The sequence below is a fragment of the Hemitrygon akajei genome, chromosome 17, assembly GCF_048418815.1.
Source record: "Hemitrygon akajei chromosome 17, sHemAka1.3, whole genome shotgun sequence".
NCBI lineage: Eukaryota > Metazoa > Chordata > Chondrichthyes > Myliobatiformes > Dasyatidae > Hemitrygon > Hemitrygon akajei.
The window spans coordinates 18,719,288-18,744,723 of NC_133140.1; the positions used below are offsets into that span (position 1 = coordinate 18,719,288).

Sequence of the window (25,436 nt, forward strand, 5' to 3'; positions counted from 1 at the left end):
CTTGTGTCTCCCTATCAAGAAGGCCTTAAAGCTCTCCGCTTCTTTCTCAACAAAAAACCCAACCAGTGCCCCTTTACTACCACCTTCCTCCATCTGACAGAACCTGTCCTCACCATCAACAATTCTCGGCTCCTCCCATTTTCTCCAAACTCAAGGGACAGCCATATGCCCCAGCTATGCCTGCCTTTTTGTTGGCTGCATACAATAGTTCATGTTCTAAGCTATCCCTGGCAATGATCCTCAACTCTTCCTATGCTACATTGACGACTACAGTTCAGCAAATTTATCAACTTTGCCTCCAACTTCTACCTTGCTTTTAAATTCATTAGGTCTATTTGTTACCACTCTCTCTTTCTCAATCTCTGCCTCCATTTCTGAAGACAAACTGTCTACTGATGTCTTTTATAAACCTACGAATTCCCACAGCTATCTTCACTATACTTCTTCCCACCATGCCATGTCTCCTTACTATTCCTTTTTCTCATTTCCTTCATCTCCACGATATCTGTTCTGAGGATGAGGCTTTCCTTTCCAGGACTTCAGAGATACCTCTTCCTTCAAAGAATAGGGTTCCCCTTCCTCCACCACCATTTCCCTGATATCCACACTCACAGCATCTCCCTGCTGCCTTAACAGGGGTAGAGTTCCTCTTATCCTCACTTACCATCCCATGAGCCTCTGCATCCAAGACATCATCATTCTCTGCAACTTCTGCCAGCTTCAATGGGATCCTGTCACCAAACACATCTTTAACTCCGCTTTCCACAGGGGTCACTCCCTCTGTGATTCTCTTGTTTATTCATCCCTCCTCACTAATCCCCCTCCTGGCAAATATCCCTGCAAGCAACAGAAATGATACAACTGCCCATTCACCTCCTCCATTACCTCCATCAGGATCCCAATCTGTCCTTGCAGGTGAGGCAGCACTAAAACTGTGAATCTGCTGGGGCCATCTTTTGTATCAGATGTTCTCAATGTGGCCTCCTCTACATTGGTGATTCCTTATATATATTGGGGGATTGTTTTGTCGAGCAGTTCTGCTCTATCTGCTACCAAATGTGGAATTTCCCAATATCCAACCATTTTAATTCATTTTCCCATTCCCGTTTTAACATATTGGTCCATGTCCACAAAATGCTGGTAGAACACAGCAGGCTAGGCAGCATCTATAGGGAGAAGCGATGTCGACGTCTCGGCCCGAAACGTCGACATCGCTTCTCCCTATAGATGCTGCCTAGCCTGCTGTGTTCTACCAGTATTTTGTGTGTGTTGTTGTTTGAATTTCCAGCATCTGCAGATTTCCTCGTGTTTGGTCCATGTCCTCCTCTTTTGCCATGATGAGGCCTCTCTCAGGATGGAGGAGCAACATCTTATATTCCATCCAGGTAAACTTCAACCTGAAGGCATGAACATTGATTTTTCCTTCAGGTAGTTTTATTTTCCCTTCCCCTTCCCTCTTTTTCTATTCCTCTCTCTGGCCTCTTACTTCTCCTCACATGTCCCTGATTCTCCTCTCCCTTCCCTTTCTCCCATTGTCCACACTCCTTTCCTATCAGGCTCCTTCTTGTCCAGCCCTCTACCTTTCCTACACACTTGGCTTCACCTATCACCTAGCTAATCTTCCCTCCACCTTTTTATTCTGGCACCTTCCCCCTTCCTTTCCAGTCTTGAAGAAGGATCTCGGCCTGTAACATCAACTGATAATTCATTTCTAGAGATGCCTCCTAACCTGCTGAGTTCCTCCAGTATTTTGTGTGTGTTTTTCAGGATAATATGAAGGGCAGATTAGATTTACATTCAGAAGTGCAAAATGTCGGTAGGAGGAATACTGTACAATTTTTAAAGGAGTTCAGGAACATTGACTTGTGAATGTGCATACATAAGTCTTTGAAAATGATAGGATGGACATCAAATATGTTAATTCTTTGTAAACCAGCTTTGAACCCAGGTAGATAATTTGGTTTGAATATTGAAATTCTGGATACTACATTTCTCCAAGTAAGTCAAAGCTCGTGGCTTGGAGTAAATTTACTGGAATGGTACCAGAGATGTAAGATTTTAGTTATGGAAAAAGACTGCGCAGAAACTGGGATTCTGCTCCTTAATGCAGAGAAAATTTAGGGCAGTTTAGACAGAAATGTTCAAAATCGTGGAGATTTTAATAGGGTTTGAAAAATAGTAAGCTGTTTTCATTATTAAGTTTGGCAACCAGAGAGCAAAAATTCAAAAGAATTAACAAAATCAAAGATGAAGTGCATCCATTTAAACTGGGTAGTTTGTTCAAAGAGCTGGCACAAGAACAATGGATGAAATGGATGAAACATGCTATGTTTTAGACTAACCCAATGAATGGTTCATTGAATTATTATACCATGACTGTGTAGTAAATGCTTAATGTAATAACCATTGAACCAGAATGCAATTCAAATAAGGAGATAAAAGTGTATCTTAAAAAAAAGTTGTTCTATTGAAATCTGCTTGTACTTTTTCATATATAGGCACGCTTACTCTTATAAACTGTGCCAGCGTAAAATGGGGAACCAGAATCCAGGATGTGCTCTCATTTGCCAAAATTGGCGGTCTAGTCATTATTATTATTACAGGGATGGTTAGACTAGCCAAAGGTAAGAGAACTGTGTACTATAATGTAGATATTCAAGCCATTTATCCAGTTTCTCCATGTCAGCTAATGTTTTGCAAATCTCTTCCCATCACTCTTTATTTAACCGTATTGGTATATAACTGTTATTCCTTTCTTCTTGGTATACAGTGAATTCTGGTTGATTGTGACACATCGTGCTCAGTACCTTTTGGCCAATTAGCAGTTTCATAGCAATAGTTAAAAAGGTATTCAAAAGACAAACTGCTGTTTAACTGATTAACAATTATGTATTTAAATGAAATACAAAACAAATTAGAACACTACCAATACAGTATTATAAAACTGTGTATTAGTTCATAATCGGTATTGATAGAGGATGTTGTGGAAACACTAACTAAGAACACCAGAGTTTATTAACATAATATTGTGGAGAGTCTGCAGTAGCCTCCACTGCCACCAGAACTCTGATTTTTTGGTTATACAGTGCTCATATTTATATATTGTAGTAAGACAAACAACTTTCACAAAACTTTGTTTCATATCCCACAGTCAGTATATGATCAATTGTTGAGAAGATATGTCAATTGTCTATCAGCACGAGTCTACTAGTCCTCTTTATTTTCTGTTATCAGGACTCACGATTTACTCCCAAACATATCCTCCCTCCTGGTTCCTAGGACTTAATGGAACTCAGCAGGTCGGGCAGCATCCGTGGAAATGAGCAGTCAACATTTCGGGCTGAGACCTTTCGTCAGGACTGAAGAGGGAGGGGGCAGGGGCCCTATAAAGAAGGTAGGGGGAGGGTGGGAAGGAGAAAACTGGTAGGTGCCAGTTGAGAGACGAGTGAGAGGAAAGATCAAGGGGTGGGGGAGGGGAAGCAGGGAGGGGATAGTCTCCAGCCCCTTGGCATGAACATTGAATTCTCCAACTTCTGGTAATTCCCTCCCTCGCCCTTCCCCCATTCCAGCTGCCTATCACCTCTCTCATGATGCTGCCTTCTTCTACTACACATAATGCTTTCCCCTTACCTTCCTTCTTCACCTTTCCTGCCTATCCCCTCCCTGCTTCCCCTCCCCCACCCCTTGATCTTTCCTCTCATTGGTCTCTCAACAGGTACCTACCAGCCTTCTTCCTACCCTACCCCCCTTCTTTATAGGGCCCCTGCCCCCGCCTCTTCAGTCCTGATGAAGGGTCTCGGCCCGAAATGTTGGCTGCTCGTTTCCACGGATACTGCCCGACCCGCTGAGTTCCTCCAGTGTGTTGTACATGTTGCTTTGACCCCAGCATCTGCAGTGTACTTTTGTGTCCTAGGACTTTATATCTCATGTATTTGAATTTCTGGCACTGCGCTGATCATTCAAGGTTATTCCTGACTTGCATCAGCAGTCTTAAATCTAGCTGGTTCTAGAATGGTCAGGTATCCCATCATACACTAGTTTTAACCATTTTTACCACAAATCCCTCCTTGTTAGTCTTTCTGATCAACACTTAAAGATTTGTATTCCCTTTGTTCTGAAAAGGGGGCTCATAATTCACTAGGTAAGGGGGCATTCTTAAACATTCCTCTAAATCGTAATGATCCTCTTCTTCCCTCTCCCGTGTTGTGAGATTGCACATACAATCATGCTACTGTCTCCCCTGCTTTGACTTTGGAGGGGCACAGACCCAGTAAATGCATAATTGAATGATACAATGAACTACCACCGCTAAACAGATCAGGGCAATGAGCTGGTAAAGAGGGTCTGTAACCAGGAAAATTCTTCTCCTAACACTGATTTAACCAATCTAAATAAATCCCAGCCTTCTGGAGGGACTTGATACTTAAGTCTATGTATTTCGTCTCGCAGCTGGGCCATATGTTCTAACACATGGGTCATATTTTCTGAAGCATCGGGTACATAGGTGCAACATTCTTTCTCTATTAGTGCACAGACCCCTCCTTCCATGGCTAATACATAGTCTAGGGCCATTCTGTTCTGTAAGGTCACCAGAGGAAGATTTTGCATTTCCTTGTTAATGGTGAATCCCTCCATTGTCTCATTGGTCAACTGTTCTAGTTCTACACTTATATTATCTAGTATATGGGCATTATTTACTTTACCCTAACAGGGGAGTAACCCCTAAAAACTTATTCCCCACAGAAATCTGAAGATCTTGTCTAGTTCATGAGTGTAGGTGGTCTGCAGGAGAAACATGGAGTGGTGAGACTATATCTGTAACAGGGGTAGACAACTTTCCCAAATAGCAACACCCAGCCTATTGCCTAGGGAGCCACAGATATGCCCTAGACCCACAAATCCAGCATCCTGTATATTCCCATTGCCATCCATATATTATAGAAGTGGTGAACAGTAACGTTGGTCCAATTTTTACCTGTCCAGTACTCTCTGTTGGTCACATTGTTGGGTTGATTGGACCACTGCATTAGAGGCACAAAGGACCTATCACACAAGGAAAATTCTAACCAGTTTTTCTTAGACCCAAGTCCTGAACACAAACAGACCAGAGCTGGGGCTACATGGGTTTTTACATACATCCCTCTTGGCAGTGGTGTGGCGGTGGTGTTGAAGCTATTGTCTAAGGCCCGAACTTAAGAGACAATAGAGGGAGCACATCCTGTGAAAGTTGTTTGGGGGCAGCCTCCAACCTGATGACATGAAAATTTGATTTCTGAAACTTCCAGTAATGCCTCCACTAACCCCCCCCCTCTTCACCATATCCCATCCCTTCTCTCTCTCTCTCTCGTGTTATCTCCTTGCCCATCCATCGCCTCCCTCTGGTGCTCCCCCCCCACCCTTCTTTCTTTCATGGCCTTCTGTCTCTTTCACCAATCAACTTCCTAGCTCTTTGCTTCATCCCTCCCCCTCCAAGTTTCACCTATCGCCTGGCATTTCTCTCTCCTCTCCCCCCACCTTTACAATCTACTCCTCGGCTGTTTTTTTCTCCAGTCCTGCTGAAGGGTTTCGGCCCGAAATGTCGACTCTACTTTTTACCATAGATGCTGCCTGGCCTGCCGAGTTCCTCCAGCATTTTGTGAGTGTTGCTCGGATTTCCAGCATCTGCAGACTTTCTCTTGGTTGTCAATATAGTGGCGGTGTTTCCCCATAACTTAAGATTATTCAAGTCCAGCTACTTTACAGAGTTGAGACAATTTCGAGCAGACTCGCTGCCTGAAATAGTACCTGTAATCCTACCGATATACATAACAAGGGCTCTTTTCCCACTGACAAGGATTTAAGATTTACCGGACTGTGCGCTGAATGGGGAACTGCCATGCAAACATAACAGTTGTTTAAATTTGTGCGGTAGGCCATATAATTAGCTAATTGCCACCATGTATTGTGTAAGTGTGGGTGACCGTGTCGTTCCTTCACAGGCTCAAAACTTTTTCTCCACTTCTCCGTATTTATCCTCTGACGCTGTTACACTGAGTCAATCGTACCCCCAATATGGTTATTAACACTACTTCTCTCATGTCAGTCCTTTATGGAGTATATACTTTGTTAATAATTACAGTCACTAAATACATGTAACATGAGCTACAGGTTAGATTATATTTTTTTCTTCAGTCTTTTAATAACACTTGGTTCTTAGTTCTCAGCGTCGTTCCTTTCTCGGGGAAGATTTCACTTTTTCAGCGTTTATTTCTCCTCCATCGTAGTGCAACTTGCACCTGGTGGTGTGTGTCCAATCAGGTTTCTCCTTCACCTTAACTGTTGTACAGGTCATCAGTAGCACTAGGTAGGGGCCTTTCCACCTGGGAGAGAAAGAATCTTTATTCATTGATCTCACATATATTCTATCTCCGGCTTATATGGATGCATGTTACCTTCGGTTAAAGGTACCTGCACTTGCTGGACCCTCTCATACAATTTCCTGCCTCCTGACACAATGCTGTGCATATTTCAGAGTCTTCTCATCATTCCATATTAGTGCTACCTTTCCTGGGGTCGTGAGAGGTTTAGTTCCTGTCGTCATAGGTCGCCCCATCAAAATTTCATGAGGGTTAAGTCCTGGATTTCTATTCTGGTTTTGCAAGTGTACATTACTAAGGGTAATGCTTCTGGCAATCTGAGGCCGTTTCGCTGACAAACTTTTGTCAACGCTGCTTTTATTTCTCCATTTACTCTTTCCACCATACCTGAGGACTGGGGCTGATAGGGGATATGGAATTTCCACTGGAACCCCAAGGCTTCCTTCAGTCCCTGCACTAACTTTGTAAAATTGATTCCCCGGTCGCTATTTATCCTTCTGGGAATTCCAAACTTAGGTATAATTTCTTTCATCAATACGTTCACCACAGTTATTGTATCATCCCTCCTAGTTGGATAGGCCTCCACCCTTCTGGAAAACATGTCTGCTATTACTAATATATACTTAAACCCCCTTTTTCCTCTGTTGTTTTGCTGGCAAGCTAAGCAAGTTCATGCTACCTTCTCGATAGTGATGTAATCCCTGGGGCATACCATCGTTGAATCGCTGCATCCCTCCTTTGCCCATGTGAGCCTAGCCATGTGCCAGGCGAGCCAGGGGCAAAATTAAACTACGGGCACACTACTCTGTTGTTTGGGTGATGCCATAAACTGGTATCCTGGTAGCATCCAGATTTGCTCCAGGTATATTTCTCTTGCTGTGAGGCAAGATTTTGGGCTTCCTGCAAATGCTGGACATCAATTGACACAGGGAGCTCCTTCCCTTCCGATTCAGCCTGAGGGGCTTGTAGCACAGGCTGTTGCTGAAGAGCCACCTGTCTTGCCACTTTGTCTGCAAACTGATTTCCCTTGGAGACCTCATCCTTGGCTGAGGTGTGTGCCTTGCAGTTAATTATTGCTAACTCCTGTGGCAGCTAAACCTTCTAAAAGGTTAAGCACTAGGGAGGCATGTTTAATCACTTTTCACGATGAGCAGGTAAATCTTCTATTTTTTTGCACAATTGTCCAAGGTCATGTGCTACCCCAAACACATAACGTGAGCCAGTATAAATATTGACAGTATTTACTTCCGCCAAAATGCAAGCACGGGTCACTGCATAAAGTTCTGCTGCCTGTGCTGGTGTTCCTATTGGCAAGGAATAAGCTTCTATTACCTCGTAGGGAGTTACTATAACATACCCTACCAGCAACAGATCACCTTTTGGGCGGTGCAAAGAGCCGTCTAAGAGAATAATAAAATCAGGGTTATCAATAGGTTCGTTTCTCAGATCTGGTTGGGGAATAGTAGTGGCTTCCACTGACAGTCATAGTCATCCTCATTCTGCTGTGCAAATGAATTGAAAATACACGTGGACTAAGATGTTAACCATATATAACCATATAACAACTACAGCACGGAAACAGGCCATCTCGGCCCTTCTAGTCTGTGCTGCTCACCTAGTCCCACTGACCTGCACTCAGCCCATAACCCTCCATTCCTTTCCTGTCCATATACCTATCCAATTTTACATTAAATGACAATATCGAACCTGCCTCTACCACTTTTACTGGAAGCTTGTTCCACACAGCTACCACTCTCTGAGTAAAGAAGTTCCCCCTCATGTTACCCCTAAACTTTTGCCCCCTAACTCAACTCATGTCCTCTTGTTTGAATCTCCCCTACTCTCAATGGGAAAAGCCTATCCACGTCAACTCTATCTATCCCCCTCATAATTTTAACTACCTCTGTCAAGTCCCCCCTCAACCTTCTACGCGCCAAAGAATAAAGTCCTAACTTGTTCTACCTTTCTCTGTAACTTAGGTGCTGAAACCCAGGTAACATTCTAGTAAATCTCCTCTGTACTCTCTCTATTTTGTTGACATCTTTCCTATAATTCGGTGACCAGAACTGTACACAATACTCCAAATTTGGCCTCACCAATGCATTGTACAATTTTAACATTACATCCCAACTCCTATACTCAATGCTCTGATTTATAAAGGCCAGCATACCAAAAGCTTTCTTCACCACCCTATCCACATGAGATTCCACCTTCGGGGAACTATGCACCATTATTCCTAGATCACTCTGTTCTACTGCATTCCTCAATGCCCTACCATTTACCATGTATGTCCTATTTTGATTAGTCCTACCAAAATGTAGCACCTCATACTTATCAGCATTAAACTCCATCTGCCAACTTTCAGCCCACTCTTCTAACTGGCCTAAATCTCTCTGCGAGCTTTGAAAACCTACTTCATTATCCACAATGCCACCTATCTCAGTATCATCTGCATACTTACTAATCCAATTTACCACCCCATCATCCAGATCATTAATGTATATGATAAACAACATTGGACCCAGTACCCTGAGGCACACCTGTAGTCACCAGCCCTTAACCTGACAAACAGTTATCCACCACTACTATCTGGCATCTCCCATCCAGCCACTGCTGAATCCATTTTACTACTTCAATATTAATACCTAAAGATTGAACCTTCCTAACTAACCTTCTGTGCGGAACCATGTCAAAGGCCTTACTGAAGTCCATATAGACAATATCCACTGCTTTACCCTTGTCAATTTTCCTAGTAACCTCTTCAAAAATTCAATAAGATTTGTCAAACATGACCTTCCATGCACAAATCCACGTTGACTGTTCCTAATCAGACCCTGTCTATCCAGATAATTATATATACCATCTCTAAGAATACTTTCCATTAATTTACCCACCACTGACGTCAAACTTACAGGCCTATAATTGCTAGGTTTACTTTTAGAACCCTTTTAAACAATAGAACAACATGAGCAATACGCCAATCCTCCGGCACCATCCCCGTTTCTTTTTTTAAATTGATCTTTTTTATGCATTTCTACAATTACTACAGCAAAAACCCAACAGCAAAATGATTAATACAGTGCAAAATAAACATAACAATAATATATTTCAAAACAATGATGAAAGAGCACCCAAAATAAAATCATATAAAGTTAGTATCCTCCCCACCTCCCACAGAAAAAAAAAACTCCAGGCCAATCATTGCAAGATGTAAAAAATATTAATCGGAGCATTCAAACCCCCAAAACTGTAAATGAAAGTAAAAACAAAGAATAGTAATGCCTACTACCTAAGAAAGAAAGAAAAAAAAGCTGAAAGTAAGGGATTGTAAAAAAAATAGACTTAATCTAAAGAGGAGTTATGAAAATATTCAAGAAAAGGTCCCCACATCTTGTGAAGTGTTACGTCCGAGTTGAGAAGTGAGTAGTGAATTTTTTCAAGGTCTAAACAGGACATAATATCATTAAGCCATTGAGCATGGGTGGGTGGGGCAACATCTCTCCACCTAAGAAGAATTAAGTGTCTAGCCAAAAGATAATGTTCGACGTTTAGTCAGACTCAAATGTATTTTGCTCACCCAAGGTACCATAAAGAGCAATCAGAGGATTATGTTCTAAGTGGCAATTAAGAATATAGAATAAAGTTAAGAAAACTTCTCTCCAAAATTTCTCCAGACTAGGACAGGCCCAGTACATATGGTTAACAGAAGCCTCGCCAACAGGACTAATGTTAGGGTAAAATCAGGACAATTTAGATTTGGACATGTGAGCCCTATGTACAACCTTAAACTGTAAAAGACAGTGGCGAGCACAAAGAGAGGTTGAATTAACTGACTTGAGAATTGAGTCCCAAACTGCATCAGATAAAGAAATGTTTAAGTCATGCTCCCAAGCGGTTCTAATTTTATCAAAGGGGGCATGCCTTAGGGTCACTAATTTATCACGAATAAAAGATATTAAGCCTTTGCCCAATGGATTAATAGAAAGAAACAGGTCCACAATGTTTTTCTCAGGCATCACAGGAAAATTGGATAATAAAGAATTAATGAAATGTCTAATTTGAAGGTATCTAAAGAAGTGGGCATTAGGTAGATTGAATTTTGCAGAAAATTGCTGGAAAGTTGTGAAACGATTATCAATGAAAAGATCTTCAAAGTGCCTAATGCCCCTTCTATAGCCATCATGAAATGTTGAATCTTGCATAGAAGGTAAGAAAAGGTGATTATGCAAGATAGGACTAGAAAGAGAGAAACCATGAAGACCATTAAATTTTCTAAACTGGGCCCAAATTCTCGGAGTATGTCTAATAAGAGGATTAACAATTAGTCTAGGCAAGCGACAAGGGAGTGCAGAATTCAACTCCATTGCCACCCATTTAGGACAATCAGACTGGTTATGAAAAAAGGACCAAACAGTAAGACAGCGAATATTAGCTGTCCAATAGTATAAGTGGAAGTTAGGTAAAGCCATACCACCTTTTTTAGATTTTTGCAGGTAAGCTTTATTAAGTCTAGAACGTTTACCCTTCCATAGATAGGACAAAATAATAGAATCTAAGGAATCAAAAAAAGCTTTAGAAATAAAAATTGGAATAGATTGAAATAAGTATAAAACTTTAGGAAGGATATACACTTTAATAACATTAACACAACCTACCAGAGACATAGATAAGGGTGACCATTGTGACAAACTCTGTTTTGTAGAGTTCAAAAGATTAGTAAAATTTTCACAAAAAAGATCCTTGAAATTCCTTGTAACTGTAATGCCAAGGTAAGTAAATCGATTATTAACTACTTTAAAAGGGAAGTCACAAAATACTAATGCTTGTGCTTCTTTATTAATTGGAAAGAGTTCACTCTTGTATAGATTGAGTTTATAGCCAGAAAGCTGGCTGAATTGATCAAGAAGTAAAAACATTGGGAGTAAGGAAGTGGATGGATTTGATAGAAAAAGTAATAAATTGTCGGCATAAAGAGAAACTTTATGCTCAACACCCCCCTCCAAATCCCCGTCAGTTCAGGGCAACTTCGAAATGCAATCGCCAGTGGCTCTATAGCCAAATCAAAAAGGAAGGGACTTAAAGGGCATCCTTGACGGGTGCCACGTTTAAGGCTAAACGACTGGGATTGCTGCGAGTTAGTCAGAACAGAAGCGGTAGGACATAGGTATAACAATTTAATCCAAGAAATAAAACTTTGACCAAGATCAAATTTTTCTAAAACCGCAAAAAGGCAATTCCACTCTACACGATCAAACACTTTCTCCTCATCAAGAGAAATAACACATTCAGGAGTCCCAAATGAGGGTGAATATAAAATATTAAATAAACATCGTATATTAAAAAAGGGAAGATGATTTTTAATAAAACCGGTTTGGTCATCAGAAATAATAGAAAGTATAATATTTTCCAATCTGTGGGCCAAAACTTTGGCCAAAATTTTAACATCAACATTTAACAAAGAAATCGGCCTATAGGAGGAACACTCTGTTGGATCTTTACCTTTTTTAGGTAAAAGAATAATACATGCCTCATTAAATGATAGTGGCAAATTACCATGTTTAAACAAATCAAATAGAACTAAAAGTAATGGAGATGAAAGAAGTGAGGAAAATGATTTATAAAATTCTGCAGAGAACCCATCAGGTCCCGGTGATTTGCCCGACGACAGTGCAGAAATGGCAGAAGATACTACTTCTTGTGATATTGGCTCATTAAGTTTTGCTTTAAAGTCAGAGGAGAGCGAAGGAATATTCAAACTATTTAAAAAAGGTCAACAGATATTATTATTTAAAGATTCAAAGGTGTAAAGTGGAGAATAAAAGTTCTTAAATGAGTCATTAATTTCAGAATGATTCAATGTAATATTCCCATTCTCCATTCAAATCTTTGTAATATTGCTTGGCTTTAGAGCGTCTCAATTGATTAACTAGAAACTTGCCAGATTTATCACCATGAATATAAAAGCGGCTCTTGCTTTCAATAAATTGACGTTCAACTGGTTGAGTGGAGATAAAGTCAAATTTAGTTTGAAATTCTACTCGCTGCTTGTACAATTCAGGATTTTTAGTCTGAGCATATAGTTGGTCTAGTACTTTAATCTGACTGATCAAATCTAATTGCTCTAAATGGGTCTTTCTTTTGAGATTCACTGTATATGAAATTATTTGACCCCCTTAGATACGCTTTCATAGCATCCCTGACAATCTGGGATGAAATTTCAGATGACGTATTGGTGTTTAGGAAAAAAATTATCTGATCCTTCATAAATTTTACAAAATCATCATCCGATAACAAAGTCGGATTAAAACGCCAATGTTTATTCATTTGAGGGAGACTGGGGAAATTTAAAGACAAAGTAACTGGAGCATGATCTGAGATCAATATACTCTGATAATCACAAGAGTGAACAAATGAAATCAGCTGATTATCAATTAAAAAATAATTCTAGTAAAAGTATGGTGGACATGTGAAAAAAAGGAATAATCTCTCTCAGTAAGATGAAAAAACCACACATTGGAGATACCATAGTTAGAAAGGAAAGAATGAATAGCTAAAGCAGATTTAGTAGGTAATCTAGGAGCAGAGGACGATCGATCCAAAGCTGGATCTAACCAACAAATAAAGTCACCCTGATTTGAATTACCTGAATTCAGATCAGGTAATAAGGAAAAGAACATTCAAAAAAGTTCACATCATCCAAATTAGGAGCATACAAATTAGCTAATATTACCTTAGTATTATATAATTTGCCAGAAACAATAATAAAACGACCATTTGTATCAGATATCTTACTGTGGAGCTCAAAAGGAACATTTTGATTAATAAGGATAGAAACCCCCGCTGGCTTTGGCCGGGAAGGAAAAATGGAAGTGCTGACTCACCCATCTTGACATAAGCCGAGAATTGTTGAAACTTTGAATGTGAGTTTCTTGCAGGAAGGCAATGTCAGCTTTAAGTTGCTTAAGATGGTAAACACCTTCCTTCTTTTGACAGGATGGTTCAATCCCTTTACATTCCAGCATATAAATTTCAGCTAACTATTATCAATTATTAAAACAAAAGGTAGTACATCCCCATTTCTAATGACATTTGAAATATTTCTTTCAGAGCCCCTGCTATTTCTACACTAACTTCCCTCAATGTCCTAAGGAATATCCTGTCAGGACTTGGAGATTTATCCACTTTTATATTCCTTAAAAGCGCCAGTACTTCCTCCTCTTAAATCATCATAGTTTCCATAACTTCCCTACTTGTTTCCCTTACCTTACACAATTCAATATCCTTCTCCTTACTGAATACCGAAGAAAAGAAATTGTTCAAAATCTCCCCCATCTCTCTTGGCTCCACACATAATTGTCCACTCTGATTCTCTAAGGGACCAATTTTATCCCTCACTATCCTTTTGCTATTAATATATAACTGTAGAAAACCTTGGATTTATTTTCACCTTACTTGCCAAAGCAACCTCATATCTTCTTTTAGCTTTTCTAATTTCTTTTTTAAGATTCTTCTTACATTCTTTATATTCCTCGAGCACCTCATTTACTCGATGCTGCTTATATTTATTGTAGATCTCACTCTTTTTCCAAACCAAGTTTCCAATATCCCTTGAAAATCATCGCTCTCTCAAACTTTTAACCTTTCCTTTCAACCTAACAGGAACATAAAGATTCTGTACCCTCAAAATTTCACCTTTAAATGACCTCCATTTCTCTATTACATCCTTCCCATAAAACAAATTGTCCCAATCCACTCCTTCTAAATCCTTTCGCATCTCCTCAAAGTTAGCCTTTCTCCAATCAAAAATTTCAACCCTGGGTCTAGTCCTATCCTTCTCCATAATTATATTGAAACTAATGGCATTGTGATCACTGGAACCGAAGTGTTCCCCAGCGCATACCTCCGTCACCTGACCTATCTCATTCCCTAACAGGAGATCCAACACTGCCCCTTCTCTAGTTGGTACCTCTATATATTGCTGCAAAAAAACTATCCTGCACACATTTTACAAACTCCAAACCATCCAGCCCTTTTACAGTATGGGCTTCCCAGTTTATGTATGGAAAATTAAAATCTCCCACAATCACAACCCTGTGCTTACTACAAATATCTGCTATTTCCTTGCAAATTTGCTCCTCCTATTCTCGCTCCCCATTAGGTGGTCTATAATACTGCCCTATAAGTGTTACTACACCTTTCCCATTCCTCAATTCCACCCAAATAGACAAGCCCTCTAATCTATCCTGCCAGAGCACTGCTGTAATATTTTCTCTGATAAACAAAGCAACACCTCCCCCTCTTGTCCCTCCGATTCAGTCACACCTAAAGCAATGGAATCCAGGAATATTGAGTTGCCAATCACACCCCTCCTGCAGCCATGTTTCACTAATAGCTACAACATCATATTTCCAGGTATCAATCCATGCTCTAAACTCATCCACCTTTCTTACAATGCTCCTAGCATTAAAATAAATGCATTTAAGAAATTCTCCACCTCTTACTCTCTGTTTATCTCTAACGGTGCAAACAACTTTACTATCTTCTTTTCCTTCTCCCACACATTTGTTCCTACACTCTGGTTCCCCTCCCCCCTTGTATCTAGTTTAAATCCACTGGAGCCTCTCTAGCAAACCTACCTGCAAGAATATTTGTTCCCCTCCAGTTCAGATGCTCCACTGGAACAGGTCCCACCTTCCCTGGAAAACTGTCCAATTATCTATAAATCTGAAGCTCTCCCTCCTGCACCATGTCTTCAGCCACGTGTTGATCTGCACTATCTTACTATTTCTAAACCCGCTTGCACGTGGCACTGGTGGCAATCCTGAGATTGCTATCCTGGAGGTCCTGACCTTTAACTTGGCGCCTAACTCCCTAAACTCACCTTTCAGGACCTCCTCACTCTTCCTACCCACGTCATTGGTCCCTACATGGACCACGACATCCGGCTGCTCACCCTCCCTCTTGAGAATATTGAGAACTCGATCTGAGATATTGCGGACCCTGGCACCAGGGAGGCAACAGATCATCCGGGATTCTCGATCTCTTCCACAGAACCTCTTATCTGTCCCCCTAACTATTGAATCCCCTATCACTACTGCTCTCCTCTTTTCCCTCCTTCCCTTCTGAGCTGTCCTGTCCTGTACTATCACCAGTGGGATCATCAGTTGATCTGCCACCAAGACTCCCTCAAGGTTGTGGGCCTGCAGTGCTAAAGCACCACCTCCCACAGGTGACCTCAACAACCTGGCATCTGCCTCTATCAGAGTTGTTGGTCACTTACATCCAACAGATAGTCTACTCTGCAGGTGCCTATGCAACTATTGAAGGGTTTGCAAAAGATGGATACACTGTCCGACTATCTGCCCCTCTGGACGTACTTGGCCCACACCCATCATGATCCTGTTTCTGCTGTCTCAGCTACAGGATTGCTGTTGACTTGATCTCTCTTCTAGTGAAGCCAAGCTCACGCAGCCACTTCTGGAAAGTGAACACAATAAAGTCATGACAACCTACTTCAAATAGATAGCATGAGAGCTTCCACCCTCTGTCTCTGCACTCTGATCTTAATTCTGTATACTTGGTTAACTTGCGCTCATGGGCTTCATCAATGTTGTCTTCCCAGGGGACTGTGAGTTCACCAATAACTACTTCTCTACTGGTGTCAGACCATACGATTATATCTGGACGCAATGTGGTAAAAGCTATTTGCTCTGGGAAACTGCCTTTCCCGTCCAGGTCGGCCTTGACACACCAATCATTGGTTGAAGAAAGTATGCTTGATCGTGGGCTTGTGCTGTACACCCTTGACTTGGAGCCTTCTTTCACAAATGATATGCGATGTTCTGTGCAGCATGGGGCATGAGATAAGTTGTGCTACAGTACTCTCTGTTCAACCGCTTCTGTTACAACTTTGAGAACATTGTTATGTCTCAAAGTGTACATGCCGCTGGAAAGATTGACTCTGCATGGACTCAAAATATGTTGAACTGTTCCCTTCTCGCCACAAGCAGCACACCTGTCTGTCTTATCTTCATACCAGGTGCTGAGGTTGGCAGGTGTTGGGAGCAGGTCATACACTGCTCTGCATAGAAAAGAGATGTGGAGCAGTTCCATCTGCCACAGAACATTCCAAGAAGAAATGTTGTTGTTCAATATTTTCCCACCAGCTCCAAGCCCCTTGTTTGGCCAGGCCAGCTGTTGTAGCTAACCTCTTCTCTTCTACCTCTCGTATTTCTTGCGATACAAGCTCACAGCACTCCTTACCTGTAGAAGATGACCACCGCTTGTGGGTTGTCCATCCAAGTCCCTGGCAGCCTAGCTGGGTAGCCCTGTCTCCTTGTGCTTCAACCTAGATTTTGCCTCATCAACTGCTACATGGGCTGACCACTTCCTGCCTGATCTCACATCCGGCTGGATGTTCTTGATTACAGGGTCTTTTGAGTCTCGAAGCATCAAAAATGATCTTATCTTGGCTACCTTGACCCCTTCAACAAGGGATTGCACGGAGATGGTAAGCTTTGTCTGGCTACTGCGGCTTGCAACATTGGTGAGGCTGCTCAGTACTCCAAGCCACTTCTTCACATACTTGTTGATCTTCCATTCCATTGCCTCAACATGGGACATTGCCACTTCATAGACAGTTAGTGGCCACATTATCCGTGGCATCAATCCGTACTGCAAGCACCACAACTTTAACTTGCCAGGCAAGCCACACTTGTCGACAGACATCAGACTTCTGCCGATCTGTTCTCCTGTCTCTGGAACCCTCTTGGTGTCTCTGTGTACCATCGCCCGAGACTCTTAACTGGTTGGTCCTGAATGGATGGAATCTCCTCTCCACAAAGAGTGAAATGAAAGTCAACCAGCTTTCCTCTAAGAACAATGCTCCTTGACTTCTTGGTCTTGCACTTCATTCTTCCCCAATCCATTAGCTCCTTGAGTCTAGATAGTACACTTTCCACTGCCTCCGTACTAGGACCCAAAAGGGTGAGATCATCCATGAACATTCGTATTGGTGGTAACTCCCCTCCACCATCAAGTGCAACACCTGGTCCCACTGATTCTGCAGCTTTCACAATGATCTCCACGGCTAACACAAATGGCCGGAGTTGGATTAATAGCCGGAGATCTCTTGTACGAATAGTTGGATCGAGAGAGAAGAATCATCTCATAGCCTGTCCTTATGGCATTGGTAAAATGCTGAATAGCAGCGGAATTCAACAGTAGCATTACGGCATGGGGTACTATCACATTACACGGATGATCCAATACAACAGGAATAGACTTTTCCACCATTACAGTGGTGGCGGCTATGGCGGGCATTCCCTTAACAATGGCTGGTAATGCCGCAGAATAATAAGCTACTGGTCTCTTTCCTCCTCCGTACTCTTGCATAGGATGCCCGTAGCAAACCCTCGCAATCCATTCACATATAGTTGAAAGGGCTTGCTATAGTTAGGTAATCCTAGCATAGCTGCCATGACTAAAACCTGCTTTAGATCATGGAAAGCTTTCTCCCTTTCAGGTGTCCATTCTACAATGGGGGGGGGGGGGGTGCTCAGTTTGCAACGTAGCAGAATGTAATACTACATCCCTCTCCCGATATTCAGGAATCCATTGTCGGCAGTACCCTACCATACCCAGGAAAGAAAGGATGTCCCTTTTCATTTTGGGGACTGGGGCCCGCTTTCTGCTTTTATTCTATCCCTTCCCAAACATTACTGAGCTAGAATCCAAGGTATGGGACAGTCTCTTGGTAACACTGTATTTTCTCCAAAGACACCCAGTGCCCTCTTCTTGCCGATTGTTCAAGGATTTAGACAATGTAGTGGAAGCTATCAGGATGTTTTCTGCATACAAAGCTCTCCTTCACCCAGCTTTTGGAAAATCAGATCACTCTTAGATCCTGCTTTTGCGGACGTACAGGCAGAAGCTGAAACAAGATTTAAAACCGTCCACATAGTTAAAACCATCCACTGTTGGTCCGACCAGTTGGCGCTGCAGGACTGCTTCGATGATGTCGACTGGAATGTCTTCCATGATGAGGATGTCTCCAAGTTCACTGATGGAGTCACATGCTTCATCTGGAAGTGCATCGACGATGTCCCCCAGAAGTCGGTAAGGGTCTTCTTGAACCAGAAACCCTGGATCAGTAGTTCTGTGCGAGCAGCATTTACAGACCAACATCGAGCTTACATCGCTGGCAGTCAACTAGAGCTCAAGAAAAGTACCGTAGATTTCGCACTACAGAGCGCACCTGATTAAAAGCCACTGGCTCTAATTTTAGAAAGAAAATCAATTTTGTACTTGTACAAGCCGCACCGGATTTTAGGCCGCACCGGATTTTCGGCCGCAGGTGTCCCACGTTGTAATATGAGATATTTACACAGAAAGATATTACACGTGAGGATTTTTTAACTTTTAATTAAATCCATATGGTAACATAAACAAATACATATTGCAAATGCTTTTTTTCGAACCGTGCCTGTAACGCGGCTACTTTTAAATATACATACGTATTGGTAACACACAAATTACGTTGCGTATACTTTTTTACTGAACAACGTTCCAATATCTCCTAACGACTGGTAAAAAATATATATACTGCAGCCTACCAGGAAAAGTTATTGATCGCCTTTAACTTAAAAGCAGCGTTTTCGCTCGGGTAATGTGCTCGGCTAATGTGCTCCCCCCCACCTTCCCGTTTATCGCAAACCGGTATTTCCCACAAGACGCGGCGAAACCGGATGTGACATCATAGTATCCCGGGATGTACAGAAAACAAATAGATAGATAGATACTTTATTCAACTAGAAAATACTAACAAATGAATTACTAAGCGAAAATATTATAAACTAAATAACTGCCAGAAAGGCAGCACAATGCTTTTCTTCGAGTGTTTTCCATGTTGATGAGGGTGAGTACAAATGACTGATTTACAATAATTTAATTGTGAAAGTGCGCTTGATTTATCGTACAATTTCATTGGACCTCTGTGAACTACTCATCAATTTTATTGGTCTACTGTTACGAGGCAAAATGTTTTTGGCGGCATGAAAAGAAATCATGCATTAGCCGCACCGTAGTAAAGGCCGCAGTGTTCAAAGCTGTTCAAAATGTGGGAAAAAAGTAGCGGCTTATAATCCGACATCTACGGTAGCTATGATCTGCGCAAAGCGATCAAGGCTGTGAAACAACAATATAGGGAGAAGACTGAGCAAAGATTCACAACGAAAAGCACACGTGACTTACAGTGAGAGCTGCATACCATTGCAGACTTCAAAGCCAAATGTTGTGATGCTGCCAACCTCATGGCTTCTCTCCCAGATGAGCTCATTCGCTGTTATGCTGGGTTCAATGTCACTAACTCTGAGCCTCTGAGGAAAGCCATCATTACAACCTGCAACCTGATCATCTCTGACACTGAGGTACGCAGATGTTTCCAACGAGTGGACAGTCGCAAGGCTAAGGGACTGGACGGCATCCCAGGGTGAGTGCTCAAGATGTGCACAGCACAACTAGCAGGTGTGTTTACTGATATTTTTAATCTCTCCTTCTCCCAGTGTAGAGTGCCCTCTTGCTTCAAATTATCCACCATTGTCCCTGTACTAAACATGATCAAAGTAGCATGCTGAACGACTGGCATCCTGTTGCACTCACCTCAATAATAAGCAAATGCTTTGAGGGGTCCACCCAAACTGGACCCCCTACAATTTGCCTACCAACACAACTGATCGACAGATGATGCAATAGCCACTGCTCTACGTACCGTCCTTACACATTTGGAAAAGAAGGATGCTTATGTGAGAATGCTGTTCTTGGACTACAGTTCAGCATTCAACACATACTTTCAGAGACCTTGGTCTTGACCCTGCCTTGTGCAGCTGGATCCTGGACTTCCTGTCAGATCGCCAACAGGTTGTAAGAGTGGGCTCCCTCACCTTCAACCCTCTGACTCTCAATACAGGAGCCCCTCAAGGCTGTGTACTGAGTCCCCTCCTTTACTCCCTGTATACCCATGTCTGAATCGCCACCCACAGCTCAAATCTGCTAATTAAATTTGCCAACAACGCTACATTGATTGGCCTTATCTCAAACAATAACAAGGTGGCCTACAGGGAAGAAGTTATCTCTCTGACACATTGGTGTCAAGAAGACAACCTCCCCCTCAATGTTGCAAAATCAAAGGAGTTGGTTGGGGATTACAGGAGGAATGGAGAGAGTGTTGAGAGAGTAAACACATTCAAGTTTCTTGGTGTCCTCATCACCGAGGACCTCACGTAGTCTGCACACACCAGCTGTGTGGTGAAAAAGGCACAACAGTGCCTCTTTCACCTCAGACGTTTGAGGAAGTTTGGTATGGGCCCCCAAATCCTAAGAGCTCTCTACAGGGACACAATTGAGAGCATCTATATTGACCTAATATTGGAACTGTACCTCCCTTAATCGCTGGACTCTGCAGAGAGTGGTGCAGACAGCCCAGCACATCTGTAGTTGTGAACTTTCCATGATTCAGGACATTTATAAGGACAGGTGTGTAGGATCATTGGGAACCCAAGTCATGCCAACCACAGTCTATTCCAGCTACCATCTGGGAAGTGGTACCGCAGCATAAAAGCCATGACCAACAGGCTCCGGGACAGCTTCTTTGACCAGACCATCAGACTGATGAACTCACGCTGATTTGAGTGTACTGTATATTACATTGACTGTTCTATTTATTATGAATTACTGTGATTGCACATGGCACATTTAAATGGAGACATAACTTAAAGATTTTTACTTGTCGCGTATGTGAAGGATGTAAGAAATAAAGTCAATTCAATTCAATTCAATACTGAATTAAAGTGGAATATTTGGACAGCTGACATTCGGCCAAATCATTTTTAACTGCTGTGGCATAAACTGCGGGGCTGTCAGTATACCCCTGGGGCAGACGTGTCCACTTATATTGCTGATTCTTATAAGTAAAGGCAAGTAAATACTGGCTATCCTTGTGCAAAGGTATGGAGAAAAATGCTGACTACAGTAAAGGTACTAGCTCCCGTAGATATAATGTTGGTGTCAGGTACCAGCGGGGCAATAGGGATGACTATCATGTTAATGGCTCTTAGGTCCTGCACAAAACGCCACTCATTTCTTCTGCCCGCTTTTGGGATAAGTAATATAGGGATATTACATAGTCTTTGTGTCTTCACCAGCATCCCTTGCTGCAATGATGAGTCAATTACTGGAGCAATACCTTCAGCTTCAGTAGCTATATGGCACTGTTTAATACAGGGCGGTGGCACATTCTTTTTTTTGGAGTAACTATGCTCCAGAGCTGTTACCCACCTGATTTTTATGTTGGGCCCGTAGGTTCACTGGTACCCGTGCTAAAGCTCCAGGGAGAAGTAGAAGGTCTTCTGCCAGTAGCTGTTGCTTTTCAAAGGTTGTTTCTTAGAAATCTGACTTTAATATAATCCTCCCCTCCTTTTCATTAAACAATTCTATTCACACTTCTTGTCCCAATACAGGCAGAGTTATAGTACAAACAGCCTCAGTGTCTTTCATCAATCGTTTTACATCGTCCTGCTATCTTTATGTTTTGCTGGTGGTTTTACGGCCACTGTCAAATGGGACATTGAGGAGTCCTCCAGTTGGTATTTTTCTTCCTGATCTTCCACTGTCTTATCAGGAACCGCAATCCATCAGGATCAAAATACACATACGGTGTTGCCTTCAGCATTTTTTTTATCATTCAAATAAGGGTGTACAGCTTGATCATAGAGCGGGTCATTCTGCAGAATGTGATAGGCCGTGCAATGGAGCTGCTTCTTTTCTCAGCTGCCATTAATCAAACATTACAGATTTTGTATGTAGAGGTTGGCTTGTCCTATCAAGGTGTCATACAGTCTCTGCTTGCCAAGAATAGGGATTGCTATCCAGCTGCCGACAGTATAATATGGGCTTTTTTTTGGTCCTTTTCTGGCCCATTGATTAATTTTAGCATTTGAGGGAGCCTAATATGAGAAAGCTCCATACGTGTATCTCCAGCCGTACAGAGCAGTATGGCACCTAATTTACAAAGGGTCTGTCGATCCAGCAGGGGAAATGGGACTGCTTTAGATATAATGAAGGTGTCTGTTAAAAGTTTATCCTTCACCTGCATAGAGGTTGGTGTGGAGACAGGCTCTGTCTACCGGCTATTTCAATGGTTTCAACATCTGTACCACTCACGGGGATGTCCGCGGTGGGGGTGGGTACAGAGGACATGGTGGCACCGGTATTAATCGGACAATCCAAATAACTATTCCCTATTCTTACAGTGGTCGTGGGTTCTTCTTTCATGTTTATGGACAATCTGATTACCGCCGTCTGTAACACTTTGCCTCTGTGGCATCCCTAGGCTGATGTGTTAGGGTGGCTAAAAGAAAAAGATGCTGTTCCCGTAATCGGAGCTGGGATCTCTCTGGGCATCGGGGCCTGTTCTGAAAATAAGCTTTCCCCTTGGGGATTAGCTTCCCAGCTACGTTTTGGATATTTCACTGATTTACAATCTCTGGCCCGGTGGCCCTATTATAGCTTCCTTTCCCCTATTTTTCAGCCAATGGTCCAGAGACTTATTTCCATATGCACATTTTAAGAGTATTTGCACATCCCCGGGCAAGAGCGGATAGATAGTACACATTTGCGCAAGTCAATTATGGAACGGATTGGGTTTCTTTAACAGATCCCGGCCTCCACTACCATAGCTCTTGCCTCTGCGGGTGTCCATGGTTTAACGCCTATCATAAGCGGAACCTGCAATGCCTCTAACAGTTCATCTTTTCCAGTCTTTTTTGTCTCTGCCTTCTCAGACATTTTTTTAGTTATCATTAGTACTGCTAACACTTCCTTCAGCTCTCTCAGCTTCAAGTCCTCTTCCCTGAGCCCCTTCTCTCGTTACAGTGATGTCTGCTCCCCTGGGGTTATCAGGTACTTGAACTTCTGAAATAGGGGGGTTGTATGGAGGGAGTGCTGGTCATACCAAGGCAGCCGTCATCATTAAATTGTCTATTTCATTATTGGGTGCCAATGGGGCACTGACCGGTATGGGGATCCGGGGATAAATTCCCATGGCAGGTTTCTTTTCAGCCTCAGCCTTTTCTGTTGCAGGCTGCTTACTCTCCTTTTTCTTTCGAGGTTGGTGTCTTTTTGGCACCTTCTTCCATTTTAAAACATCTTAATATGTAATCTACATCCCAATTTGGGTCGTCGTCCCCGTTTCGGGTGGCGTCCTCCCAGTTTTGGATTAGTCTCAAATTAAAACTTCCTCCATACGGCCAATCTCCATGTGACCACCCATACAAATCACTACTAAATGTTACCGCATAACGATCATCTCCAGTTTCTCTGATGACCATATCTGCCGGGGATCCAGGCAGGACTAGGGGTCTCCCATTTGCTGGCGGTGCCGTTTTACTTTTTCATCTTTTTTGGAATTCTTTTCTCCTAACTGCAGTTGAGAGTTCAAAGCCTTCATCTTACCTCCGGACCTCTTCGGTTTATTGGCAGGATCAACGCCAGCCGATCGACTACCGTCGCTTGTCATTTTTTCCTGTTTAGGATTTTAATTTCAGTTAAGACAGCACAAAGTTTCTTTATACACACTATGTAAACAATGAAGGCTTACTGAATCTCCATCTATGAACCTCGAAATCTCCTCCTACCTTTTTCTCTCTGTATTTTTCTTTTATAGCCCTAGCTTGTTTTCTTCTAAGGTCTTCTTCCAGCCTCAGCTGTGCAGGCGCCTTGGCTTACTCTGAGTCACCGGCCGACTGTCTTCCCTTCTCCCAGGAAGGTCTTTGGCAACTACCCTCTGTTAGCTAGGGCAGTCCCTTATTTTTATCTGGTCTCCTTAGTTTTTCTTTGGATCTCGCTTATTGGAGATCCCATCCTCGTCGCCAGATTCTGTTGTGGAAACACTAACTAAAAACACCAGAGTGATTTCGAGTTCATTAACACGATATCATGGAGAATGTGTAGCAGTCTCCATCGCCACCAGAATTTTGATTTTTTTTGGTTATACAGCGCTCAAATTTATATAGAAAGACGAACAACTTTCACATAATTTGTTTAGCATCGCAGTCAGTTTATGATCAATTGTTGAAAAGATATGTCAATTGCCTCAGCGCGAGTATAACAGACCTGTTTATTCTCTGTTATCAAGACTCGCAATTTACTTCCAGACACATCCACCCTCCTGGTCCCAGGGGCTTAATATCCTGTTTATTTGAATTCCTGGCGCTGCACTTATCATTCAAGGCTTTTCTCGATTTGCATCAATTGTCTTAAGTCCAGCTGCTCCAGAATGGTCAAGTATCCTATCATACCATTTCTACCACAGAGGAATTCATCCATTGTACACTATCATTTTTGGGGTGTCTATGGAGGGGTAGCACCTCTGGTGAAGGGACTTGTGACCATCTGGGGCAGCTCACTCACCATTGGCCCCCCACTGGACACTCACCTCTCACCTGTGGCTCAAAGTAGCTGTTTGCATGAGACAGCAGCAAACATATGGGGGCTAAACCAAGTGAGGGTATCCAGCAGGCCTCATATCCTGGTGAAATTGGGACATGTCTGTCCTAGCATGTAAAGTCAACTCCAGCGGACTGGGCGGATGAGATCAACAGTGAGATTCAATGCCAAAGAAGGCATTCTTCACGGAGAAGCTTCATGGAGAGCAATGGCCATGACAAGGCATAGAAGTCATGGTTATTCACTGCAACCAAGGAAGACCTCAGTTTGTGACCACTACTCATACCACTGGACCCGGACTTCCAAGGTCGAGAGTGTGGAGCTGCTCCAGAGTAATGGCAATTCACTTTAGAAGCTCTCGCTCACAGATTTCGCTGTTTTGTCAGATATAATGGACAGCCAACACAATGCCGTGTTGCCTGTAAATGAAATAAAATAGCACTGACACCGCGTGTCTTCACACAATGTTTTACATCCTCCAAATCTTCATTTTCATTGTAATTTTTAAGATGATTGTCGATACCTTCAAATTCTTCATAGTTTCTAACTTGTGAAGTCGTGAAATTATTTCATTTTCAC

At 42.3% G+C, this 25,436-nt stretch overlaps 1 protein-coding gene across 1 annotated transcript in view; it reads left to right on the top strand.

The window, feature by feature from the left end:
- The window catches only part of LOC140740521 (Y+L amino acid transporter 2-like), a 186,421-nt gene that overhangs the window by 10,181 nt on the left and 150,804 nt on the right, over window positions 1-25,436 (top strand). Inside the window, exon 3 of the mRNA XM_073069739.1 lies at window positions 2,499-2,624. Coding sequence (XP_072925840.1) covers window positions 2,499-2,624 — 126 coding nt within the window. The remainder of the gene's footprint in view (window positions 1-2,498; window positions 2,625-25,436) is intronic.